The sequence below is a fragment of the Necator americanus genome, chromosome II (genome assembly GCF_031761385.1).
Source record: "Necator americanus strain Aroian chromosome II, whole genome shotgun sequence".
Classification (NCBI taxonomy): Eukaryota; Metazoa; Nematoda; class Chromadorea; order Rhabditida; family Ancylostomatidae; genus Necator; species Necator americanus.
In genome coordinates this window covers 22,500,215-22,512,617 of record NC_087372.1, presented here as the reverse complement: position 1 = coordinate 22,512,617, position 12,403 = coordinate 22,500,215, and the positions used below count along the sequence as shown (strand labels likewise).

Below are 12,403 nucleotides of genomic sequence, written 5' to 3'. Positions count from 1 at the left end.
ACCCTGATCGCAATGACAATCAAATATCAACGCAGTGCCGAACGATCACGGATCAAAGCATTCGCATGATACTGAATAACACGAAATCGAACCACGAATAGCACCATCGAAACCTGCACCATGTCCGGAATTGGCGGTCATATCGTGTGCATCGAAAGCCATATGGTTCCGGTGAAACTAAGAACTGCTTTCGGAGAAGAAATTTGCATGACCATACAGACCAAACTGTCATAACAGGCGGATTTCCTTCAATGAAATTGAACGCAGAAGATATTGAGATCTTGAACACAAACAGTCTCTGCCTAGCAAATTTAAAGCTTTGTGGTGAGCATCAAAATCCACACATTCTCGTTGGACTGAACTACTACCACAATTTAGTTACGAATCCAGCAAACGGAATCTGAACACCATCTGATTTTCATGTAGCGAGAACAGTTTTTGGACCCACAATTTATGGTCGAGGAATCAGCAAAGGAAATGAGATCGCTAACACAGTGTCACAGTCTGCCAAGAATTTCCGAAAACACAGAACAAGAATTCTTACAGAAAATGCTTGAGTTGGATGGCCTCGATATCATGCCAGAAGGAATCGAGGGAAACGAGAAACTTCAAAGGTACTTCGAACAATACTCGAAATTGATCTCATTTAAAAACAACATCATCGCAGCTTCTTTTCCGCAGAAGGAGAATGTGATTCAATTAGAAAATAACTACTAAGTAGCTGTAAGAAGGCTAGAATCCTTACAAACATCCTCTTATGTAATTTTTAACAAAAGCAGTGGTAATGCGATCTTTTGAACAAATAAAGCGAAGGAATCGTAGAGATCTTTGGTACAGCACATCGCTTTGCGGCTAGAATATATTACATGCCACATACAGGCGTATGGAAACCATAGAGAAAGGCCCCTTTAAGGATATCTTTGACGCTTCGTCTAAACGAAGAGGCCACCTTAGTCTGAACGACGTCATTCAAAAAGGGAAATCCTTTGTTAATACAATACACAACATTCTTACCTCCTCAAGGTTCAAGGAGATTGTCTTAATGTGTGATATTGAATCTGCCTTTCGCAAATCCGATAAACGCACACAAGGATCTATGCAGATTTTTGTGGGCTTTGGAATGTTAACCACCGACAAAGGGCAACATCGTCGAATATAGATTTAGAAGGTTGCATTTTGGCGTTACAGCCTGTCCGAGTATATTAAACATGGTTATTCTGTCTCTCTTGGAATCCGAATCAGCAGAGTCAGTTCCTGAAGCAGTAAGAAAGTACAAGGAATCAAGACACCTCTTCAGCAAGATTGGAATGAATCTACGCGAGTGTATCTCAAATTCTGAAGAAGTAAACTCAAGAATTCCATATTTCGGCAAACTCCATTTTTCGGCAATCTGGATCAATGAAAATACTGGGAGTTGATTACAATACTATCACAGACGGTTTTACTGTGAGAACAAGGTTCCCTCACAATAAAAAGTTGGCTAAGAGAGATGCCGTGAGCCAAATTAATTCGATTTATGACCCAATAAGTCTCACAGTACCGCTCGTTGTTAAAATGAAGTCCATGATACGAGAAATCTATTATTCAAAAGTGGACTGGAAAACTCCACTCGATCAAAAAATATACGACGAATGGCACAACCGTGTAAAGAAGTAGATCTACCAACATTATCGATGTCTAGATACGTGCTATCTCACAGGGTAGGTAACCAAAAGCAAATCTGGCTGTTCGCAGATGCGATCACGATTGTAATCGTAGCTTTTTCATACTTACAATGTATTTCCTTTGGTACAATTCCCGGCACCAAGTTGGGCCTACGTCTCCGTTGCTTTAAAATAGCGCACGGAGAAGACTTCGAGGTAAAATGTGGGAATTGTGGCCCATGCCAGAATTTACTTTGCCACAACAGGAGAGCAGCCTGCGAAGCGATCCCACAGGAATTAAAAACACCAACGCCATCCCCATCCAGCCAGCCATTATCAACGCCACCCAGCCATCAACGTCCACCTACAGCGCAACACCAACAACACCAGCCATCCAGCCACCGATGGCAACACCAGCCACTCCACTAACAGCCAGCGACAACACCACCGGCCAGCCCTGCAACAACGTCAGCTCGTAATCACACCAACGAAGCTGCTCGTCGAGGAAAAGAAGAAATTTGAAACACTCTTGATAAAATATGAATGATAATTAAATTCGTTGTATGTTCAACGCTTATTTCTACATGTCTTTACTGTCTCTCCTCGTGGCGCAGTATCATCATACGGATGATGGTCGCTTGCGGTAACCTCACTGCGACTAGAGTAGTTATAAACTAAAGTAGGCCCGCTTACGGGAGCTCTTGATTGATATGTGTTAAATACACTTCGCCTTCATTGGTCACGAGTGGTCGTCTGTTTGCGGCAATAAACATTCACTGAACTACCTATTTATTTATCGGAACGGTACTGGCAACGATCCTAAGAGTCTTCACATTCTACACGCCTACTATAGAAACAAAGGAAAGCGGGAGGTTTACTGACACTGTACTTGGTTGAAATGTATTTAAAAACAGCAAACAGAGAGATTCGCAGGATGAGATCTTTCTGCCAATAGGTAGTGTTCGGAGTGTTGTTTGCAAGAATCACGTTGGAATTGCATGGTCCCCTCCTAAAATTCAGGAATTTAAGGTCTCAAGAGCCCTCATAGCTATCATTCCACTCGATTTGTGGAAAAAAATACCTTCGAGAAAAAATTGTGCGTCCTAAGAAAACGAGGAACCATATCCTGCTGAAGAAATGGAATATTTCGCTCACCTGCTTAGAACTTGAACGTGAAGGCAGGGTTGTCAGAAATATTCCTCATTTTGAGAGGATTGGTAAGCCATTTTCTCGGACTTGTTTTCGCAGTAGCCTTGCGGACTGATTACTATGATTTTGAAACAAATTTAAAAACTTTTGTGATCTACAGCGGAAGAACCCTTACTGACACCTTTGGAAGTACTGCTGTACTAAGGGACACACTCTTTGTTGGTATATATGCCGCCAAGAGCAAGATTTCAGAAACACAACGGACCCTGCATCACGTTAATGCCCCAAGATTCTGCTATCTACTGATCCAGTTTTAGTGGCGGTGGCTGATAAAATCCAAGCCAGGAAACCGACCTTTATTTACTCCGACAGACTAGTAATTTGCAGAACTTAACTGTTACCCACTTTACGAAACCCACGCTAACATTCCCGGTTATCCTTTTCTTACCATTCTTCTTTTTCGTATTTTTACCCATTATCGTGGATCTCTAACCCAGAAATCGGGATCAGGGCTAGTGTAGTGTAGCGGTTAGAGGTTCCGCTTCCTGCACGATCTATCGGAGGTTTGAGTCCACCCTAGTTCTCACTAAGCCTTTCATCCCTCCGGGGTCGATAAATTGGTACCAGGGAGGATAAAAACACTGACTTGACACATTGGCTACCCACCGCAAGTCATTGTATAGGCCAGTTGCACGTTCGTAGACCTCAAACGATTCTGAATTGAAGTGAACGTGGGGGCGCATCCCAAGCGGATTGATTCACGCCAGAAACTTTATCCTTTTATCCTTTATCATGGATTTGGTGTACTGACGCGTATCTGCCACGAGAAAATGACATAAGCAGAAGCCACAGTAATAGACGACTACATCGAAGTTATGGTCAGTCCGACCTCTAGAACTGGTGTATTTGCAAAAAAAAAATGTATAACAAAGTAAAAACAAAATCCACTCCTTTCAGGACGGTTATTAATGTGAAGCAGGAGCTAAGATTGTTGACACACTTATTACGGCGAGCGTTTCTCATTTCAAAGTCAGGAGGATATAGGTTCCAGCAATTGATATATAACGTATCCATTACTTCGGTACTATCTTTCCTTTGTTCTGTAATCTCGACTGGTGATCCGCCATCTCCTGAATCAAACGGAGAAGTGAGGGTTTTCCCGGCACCTGTAAGACAATTCGAATGAAATTTTCTGCGAATTTCATACGGACGACGTAAAACGTGTTGGAATGCGTTTACGCGATGCATTCTCTGCGTAAACATGCTCTGACCTCCCTCTACAAACGCGGAGAACTTCCCGGACCTCTTTTCTTATTGCTTTTTATGGTTCTCAATTATCTCCTCTATGGTATACATGAATATTATTACGTAGCCTTGACAAGGTCTTTTTGTACTAGCTTATCTTTTATTTTGCTGCAAGGCGTCTGTACATGAGTATGATTATGTAGTCAAAATGTCTCTAAACTCTTATTTTGTAGACGTTTATTTTCGTCCTTTTTTTCTGCATGACTGTGTATGATTAGCGTTTGTTATAGTAGGAGTCACATTAGAATTCGAGAGTCAGTCGTATGAAGGCTAATTAAGCGTAGTTACACAAAATGTGGGGCAGAAATTTTACGCAAATTGAATTCTTCAAGGAGATCTTCGAATCAGAAAAATCTCCGAACTCTTTTCCTGTCATAACGATCACAAATGATGTCTGTCGTACACAATTACGTCAAAAAATGCCATGAAAACCAAATCATTACAAACTAAGATCTTAGAGGCGCCCTAGGAACGAAACAAAGGATGAAACTAATGGCAATATACGTTACTAAAATTGTGTAATCTCACTAGTGTACTATACGAAAAAAAAAATAAAACCACCAAAAAACAGAAAGAAAGCAGGGTTCCCCGCATGCTGCATAGAGACCTCAGTGTAAAGTAATACAGGCTGCTTATATTTTATTTCTAAATTTTTGATCACTCTGTTGACGTAGTGAAGTTATTGAGAGTTGTTGATTTCCAGTTTTTTTTTAGTTTTTTTTTTCGCTATTTCGCTGATCAGGGCCATTCCATTTCAGATTTTTTCGACTGTGCTCATGATATAAGGTAATTGACTAGTCTGAATTAAAACCTTGAATGCCTTATTCAAATGACCAACCAATAAAACAAGGACACAATTTTTGCTCTAAAAATAACATTTTTAAGTTTCAAAATGGTACTGCAACATTTATATACTTAGATGGACCATCTTCACTGAATGTGCGGCATCTCTTCCACTCGTTTCGTTCCCTCGCCATTGTTATCGAAGATGTTCTCAACTTTCATGAGTGACGTTGATGAGGTCCGTATCCAGTTGATCCATCTGTGTAGCGAACACATCACCCGATCTCGTCAGCGGTCCCCCTCGAGGGCGCTTAGCATCTTCTGAAATCCACTCTAGCGTTCTTTTAGCCTATCTATCTTCTTCTCATAATGTGGCTGGCCCATCTATGCTTTGCCTTCGATATATATTCCGCTGGGTCGCGAAGACGAGACATTGTTCGAAAGTCGGAGCTGCGAATATGTATTTTTAACAATCTTTTTTTTCATCTTTTTTCATTATAAATAAATGCAAAAAATTTCATAGTTTTCTTTCTAACCGCGTCAGTTCTACATTTGGAGAATATTCAAACTTCAGCTTCAAACACTCCGTCGATACCAATATAATGTGGATACAATTTGAGAGTAATACTCGAAATTTGGGTTTTCCTCCTGTTTTCTACGTCAGACCACGTAAACTGTTCGCTACTATTTAAGCAGGCGTTTCCATGCATGTTTCACTTTCTGAGGAAGGTATGCTACCAACTTGAGGCGAACAGAGAAGGAAATAGACACGAGAAGCAGTTATAAAGGTGAAAAGCAACGCGCCCAGGGGCCACGGCTATAGAACATAACATTTCCCTTTTGCGACATGCACACAAACTTATTGCGCACCGTTTCGATGCCGGTGGACCCGTCGCACCTCCCTTTTCGAATTTCGTGACTCACACATACACGTGACAGAATAAGCCCGTTATTATATATCATGATCATAATTGCTAAAGTTAAATTCGATACCAAGCTGCACTCGATTATTGTCAGACGAATATAGGATATTGTACAGAAGATAGTATTATTGTCGACGAAGATTCTTGCCACTAGTGAGAGTGGTATTTTCCTCCTCCTACAGTCCTCGCGAGATGCAATCTTACCTATAGCACAAGAAGGAGTTGGGAAATGTCGAGAAAGAAATGTCGTCAGCATTTCCCTGCAATCAAAATGTTAGATCTCTGGTGAAATGTTAATAAAACTACTGTTGGAAAATAATCTTATCTTGACCATTTTGGAGTTATTGCCTTGTCGCTGTTACTGTTACACTCCGACGCCTTTAGACCCCTCGTTATACAAAACGGATCTCTTTTTCGGTCGCCAATTCGCTTTGCTAATTTCTTGGTGTTTGGAATAGGGTACAAGGCGCGATTATGTCCCTCGTCATCCGGTATTAGGAACTCGAGTATTGTCCGTTCTACTACTTGCAATACCAGCATTGTTTATCATTTTTCTTGCAGGTTCTCGAGGGATCGCAATCCTCAAGGCAATATTGACATAATCCTTTTCGCGAAATAAAGACATCTGTCGTTTCCATTGACCATCTCCGGACAGGAGTCGGAGTAGTATATTCCGTATTGATTGCAGAAACTGCTATTAATGTAGACTCGAAGACCTGTCGAAGATTCTCACTCTTCCTCTGTGGAAGGAACTTTAGTCCATAGGGAAGATTGTCGAGATCTCTCTCCAGTTCCTATGTACGGATCTCCGAGTCGTCACGAAGAATGGTCAAAGGAAATGACAGGATCTTGTGGGGATCGACAAGATGGACAGATGGGTACAAAACAAAACCAACACCCCCTACATTTCGCGACGGAACCTTTTCTACCACGAATGACCAGTCTACCGTCATTCATCTGTCGTACGTCGCTCCTTCTGCACTTGCACTCCTGCCGAGCAATCACGTGAAATCTAACACGCTCTGCAGCTCCAAGAAGGGCATGCAGGTCAGCAACTGTGGACACTGTTTTCTTTTTTCGCGTTGTAAGTACACAGTCTGAGACGGTCTCCATGACGAGTCGCGCAACAGTCTTACAACACTTGTGGGACGTTTTATAATCAAATGTTTCTAATGGAGAAAAATAATCAGAAACTCCTAAGCACATATACCACCTCTTGTCGCTTGAACATCTACATTACCGAAGTTTCTGAGGAGTCTTTTACGTGGTCGCGAATTAGCAAACTTGTGATTGGAGATACCTTAAATTTACATATTTTCTAGATTTTCGTTCACTTCAAAATGTTTTACCTGATGTGTCCTTCTTTTCTCGTTTTGGCATCACTCACATATGGTATGACGTGAATGATGTTTTGAAAAGATAAGAGTTGCAAGTTTTTTTTCTTCAAGCATTGCTAGTAAACCTATAAGGAAAAAGGTCATCGGAGTCTTCGTTAATGACTATAACATTCAGTTCATGTACTAAGTTCTTATACTCCTTGCAAAAGAGAGGAAAAACAGTCGCAGCAAATTTGTGCAAAAAAACGTACGCGTTCACGGCAAATTCCAGATTTTTATTTGTATCAATGAAGTACGTGTATATCCAACTATTTGTTTACGTCTTTCCGGACGTCAAGTTTGAAATCAGTGTGCAAGACTATGGGACGGACACAGCGTGTTTGAACAGGGAACTTTCGTCAGTTGTTCTGAATATGTTGCGATGTTCCGTGCAATATTATCTGAAAATATTCATACCTACACATTATGTGAAGATTGTTGATCATTTAATTACTTGTACAAGCGGCAAGCGTTAGGTTACAGCGTAAACAAAATTACATTCACTTTCGGATACCCGCAGGAATTTAACTTTGCCGTTATTTGAAGGTTCTGCAAAAGATGGGCAACATGCAAGTTCACGATTTCAATAAAACAAAGATTTCAATAACTGCAACCGAAACTGAGCTAGAATCCCAGCTGACAGAATCCCAGAATGACTTGATGCACAGTCGTTAAACATAACAACATTCTAAAAGGTGAACAAGAATAACCGTGAGTACGTGGATTCGGAGCGTGTATATACACTTCGCCCCCGAAACCCATTTGACCAGGAATGGATAAGCGCCTCAGGGGAGCATTGTGCAGCTTGTAATCAATACATTGTCTGTATTTCAATGCTCCATTCAATCACAGGAAAGAAGATCCCTGGGAAGTTTTGCTGTTGGCTGTTTCAAGTCGGCTAGTCGCGAGTTCCCGTTTCAGTATCCCTTTTCATAAGGTGATAAAAAGCGAATCCAGGTCACACTCTCACTGTCTTCCACGATGCGGATCTTCTCTCTCAACATATTGCTATTCATCGGTAAGTTTAAAATTTCTAATCACAAAGTTTTTACTTTGTTCCTGTCCTAGTTGATAGGGACCCACGACGTTGTTTCTTCACAGTGCAACATTTCGTCAGTTTTTCTAAAAATAGACATGGTAAGTTGGAGCCAAGTGGAAGTGTGGAATTGTCTCCCTAGCTGAATTTTTCGGTGAGAAGTCAGATCTGTCTCTCCTGTTTACCACAACATTTTTAAAAAGCCGAGTACTTTTGAAGAGTTGCAGATGAAGCAGATTGAATAGGAAAGTACACAGAACTGTCATAAGAACTGTAGTTTTATATTATTCTGGTTGTTTTGCAAATCATGCGCATTATGTGATAACCGAGAAGTTTCTGATTGAGAGTTCAGCATTCTGAAGCAGTTAAAATCCACTACCTAGCAGAGGAAAATTTAAGAAGTTCAATCCACCGAAGCGTGCTGCTCTTCGATGCCTTTTGCTTGGAAATGATAACAACTGATTTGTTCTTTCTTGTTTTTCCTTTTGAAGTTTCCCATTCTTTTTTTACTAATCTAGAATTTGTATTTACCCCATATGCTGTGACCGCACAGAAATTCAGGTGAAAGTTATTGCTCACTTTGTCATTTCAGGAACTTTCGCTTCACGAAACTAATTTTTTTAGTACTAAGATGGTACTTTCCTAATTCGTATTTTTTCGTGACTATTGATTCGAAATCGATAATAACAGGCTTGTAACCAAGGTTTCCAGTAGTCGCCAGATGTGTCGAAGAAGTACCACGAGCTTCGCCAATCCACAGCGTCCTACACAGCGAAACGCGAAGGTGTGAATATGTTGTTGTCTTGTGTTACTTGTGGGAAATTTTTAAAAAGTGCGTGAACTTTCGTAGAAATTTCCAACTGATCTGAGCTATTTAACTTCTTTAGAGCGCCTGTGTACAAGCCAAAGAGTGCGGCTCCTCGGGCAAGAGCCTTCAAGAGATTTTCTACAGGAGTTAGGAGGTCACCAAACAGTTCCAAGTCAGCTTCCGTGGTACATTCTCCAAGGATCCCGCATCCATTAGTTGGACCTGCCATTCCACTTCCATCCATGCTTCCGATGAGTTTTCCAACCGTTACCTTCCCTCCTATGATGTCTTTCCCAACGCTACCGACATTTGCAACGATCGCCATGCCAACTCTTCCAACAATGACCATGCCTCCGTCGTTCCAACGGCTGATGGGCATCACCACAACGCCTTCACCAAAGAGAAGCGGAGGCAGTAAAAGAGTGGAGAGCAAGGAAGAAGACGTAGAAGAAGAGGGACTTGTAAAGAAATTACAAGAAAGCAGTGAAAGGTATGATCCTGTTTCGTCTGCAAATGAGCCAGCATTCTGGCATTGTTGTCTCAAGCTCGCTTGATCCAATAAACAAGGCGACGCTCCCAGCTACTACATTTATTCTTGGAAAAACTTTTTCCAACATTAAGTTTTTAATATCGCTCAGGGCCCATATAATAAATCACAAAATCTGATAAGTTCTTAAGATTGTGGTATATGGAAGGTAGTCTGAAAGGAGATTGATAATCCAAACAAAGAATCTTAAAGATTTTGTCTTTTAAGATTTTTCTTTCGGAGTGAGTCCTGCTGGCAGCTAGTTTTCACAAAATAGAACAAAATAGAACTTTTTGAGCGATTGGCCTCACTTTTTTGGAATATTTCTTGAAGTTTTATTCGTTTAAGTATCCATTGGTTGTTTAAACGTGAAAAAACAAAACTTTCCCGTCCCTTTTACTTGACTTGTTCACTACTAATGTGGGTGTTTATTTGTTTTCGAATGCCCTGTGGTGCGATAGTGACCGCCTGCCTCTTAATGTCTGTGGATACCCAGCGTGTATTGTCTGATAACAATAGCACGTCACGCAAGACAGAGCCGAAATCAATTATTTCAATATCAGCTGTGGTCGCGGATTGAGATGTAACCAACAGATGATATCACTCGGCTGATCTCAATCTGAAAAATGATCTGTATTATGTTTGGGAGAGCCCCCTGGAGTTGCGGAAACTACGCTTCTGCGCAATTATAAATTTCTCTTTTTTGTGTTTGGAAACTAATGCCAGCTGAATTACACGTTGACTGTTGTTTTAGAAGACAATGAGAAGGAAAATCTTGTAACTCATTTCTAATGGAATTGGGCAATCGCTTAGATAGCAATGTTTCCAGTTAAAAGCAACATTTAAAGCAGTTTTCGAAATGGGGTCACTTCGTCATTAGACAGGGCCAAGAGATAGTTCGCAAGTGTCACAGCGAAAATTTGCAGCTTACCTTCACAAATCCAAGGATTTGAGACAGCAGCAAAAACATTGATCCGCACCTCTGCGATAACATCCTTGACACCTCTTGATAACTTTTCTAAAGGCAACTTCCGCAAAATTTTTTCTCATTTTATAAGGAAGCGCAATTCAGTTTCACGGAAGTGTTTTCGCTTTCTGGCTCCAGTTCTCCTGATGCTTCAAAATTTTGGATTTGTGAGAGAATTTCCCCAAACACTGCCTTTAATCACGAGAGGATCAAGATTATAGATTAAGAACTAGTTGAAAATAAATTACAGATATAAAAAAATAAATAGATCACTTACAACCCCTTCTCTGCGCTTTCTTCGAATAGAACACTTCTTTTTTTTTGAAAGGTGTGACGCTTCTTTAGTAATATGGACTTCTTATTAGTCCGAGAAGTAGAAATGTACATACTAAAGGGTACAAAATCTTCGTCATGACCTCTACATCATCTTACAGCTAGCTAAATACTAGACGAATCTGACTTATCCGTAACGGAATTTGATGACTGCTGTGCATCTGGCTACAAAAACAAACAAAATGAATTTTGTTAGGAAGAATAAACTGCAATTTCCTGTTGAGCAAGTTTTTATTCTCTGTCGTAATTATTTCATTAGTAAACGAACTAGTATACATATCGTAATATGATCGACTTCAACGTGCAAGACCGAGTTTTACGCCATTTGACCTCTACATCCTATTCTAATCGGCGGGTCTGTCGCCTTCATCTGCACTGAACTAAAATGGCACTGCAGCGTACCGGAATCGTAATACCTGCCAGTTGCTGTTTTTGCCTTGAAAAAGTCGTTTTCAGGCGTAGAAGAGTAGAAATATATGAGATACGAGAGGGATTTTAGCAGTGGTTACTCCTCCTTTCTGAACTAAGCAATTTTGCAGGCGAAGCGTGAGGGCGTTGTCACCAATTTCTTCAAGACTCCCCAAGTTCGTCAACCGTCGAAAGATCTCCGTCGTCTCTCCTGAGCAAAACGCCGACTGGATTGTGCCGTTTTAACTATGAAACCTAATGTGAACAGTCCATTCGGAGAAGGCGATACATCAGTCAGATGTTCTTAATAAATATATCATTTTTGTGGTTGTCTTCACTTACTTCCCTTTGTTTCTGAGTAAGCATGTGGCTTTATAAGCTTCCTCCTGAACGCAGCAGAAGTGTGATTTTTGAGAGTTGCTAATTGGTTTCCGATCTTGAAATGTGCTACTAAGCAAAGAACCAAATTCACGCCAGAGTGAGCATCTGGAGGACAATGTGCCCTTTCGAGGTTGATCGTAGATAGCTTCAGAGATTTTCTTTCTTGGAAAAAAAGAACAGTTGGGTCGTAAACGCGGAATAGATAATGTACTCTGTTTTGATTAATAGGCCTGCAGAACAAAATTAGTTCCAGCCAAAATGTAACAAGAGAACGGATTTGTATATGCATTTAGGGACCGGGAAGAAATGAACCAATACCAACAGAAATCAAACATCACTAATGTTAGTTAATGGATAAAAAGAAGAGAGAAGAGAAAACCACCACTTCTTTGTCATGCATGAGGGAGGGAGGGAGGCAACAGAAACACCCTCTACAACTTCAGAGGCCTTACGAGCTAAAGTTTATCCACAATGCATATTTCTGCTCTTCATGAGTGATGAAAAGAAAGTACATAAAGCGGATTAGTGGTGATATTACCCGACAGAGCAACTTCCTTTTTACCGAATGAGCAATGAAATCCTTCGTAGTCGCTTCCATTCCGTAAATTTTATAAGTGTAAAAAGTTGTACTGTTAAGTGTACTAAATCTTACAATTTGTAGAGGGAGTTTTTCTTTATTCCACTGTGATACTTAGAAATTATGCTCTGGACTCTGCGTACCACCTGAGAGAGCCCAACATTCAAAATCTTTTCCAACGCCCTTTA

At 40.7% G+C, this 12,403-nt stretch overlaps 2 protein-coding genes across 3 annotated transcripts; both read left to right on the top strand.

Moving 5' to 3' along the window:
- Nucleotides 1–1,882: 1,882 nt before the first annotated feature.
- Nucleotides 1,883–2,122, top strand: RB195_019047 (uncharacterized protein; the record flags this gene model as incomplete). The annotated part of the gene is made up of 1 exon (XM_013448238.2): nt 1,883–2,122. One exon carries the CDS (start codon nt 1,883–1,885, stop codon nt 2,120–2,122), a length of 240 nt encoding a protein of 79 aa, XP_013303692.2.
- Nucleotides 2,123–5,034: 2,912 nt separating this feature from the next.
- On the top strand, nt 5,035–11,503 carry RB195_019046 (uncharacterized protein; the record flags this gene model as incomplete). 2 transcript variants are annotated; one of them, XM_064186730.1, is made up of 6 exons in its annotated part: nt 5,035–5,118; nt 5,229–5,340; nt 8,847–8,849; nt 8,927–8,999; nt 9,103–9,513; nt 11,389–11,503. In XM_064186730.1, 6 exons carry the CDS (start codon nt 5,035–5,037, stop codon nt 11,501–11,503), a joined length of 798 nt encoding a protein of 265 aa, XP_064042610.1. The 2 variants fall into 2 exon arrangements, with proteins under 2 accessions (XP_064042610.1, XP_064042611.1); XM_064186729.1 differs by lacking the exons at nt 8,847–8,849; nt 8,927–8,999 and adding an exon at nt 8,137–8,197.
- Between the last annotated feature and the right edge of the window lie 900 nt (nt 11,504–12,403).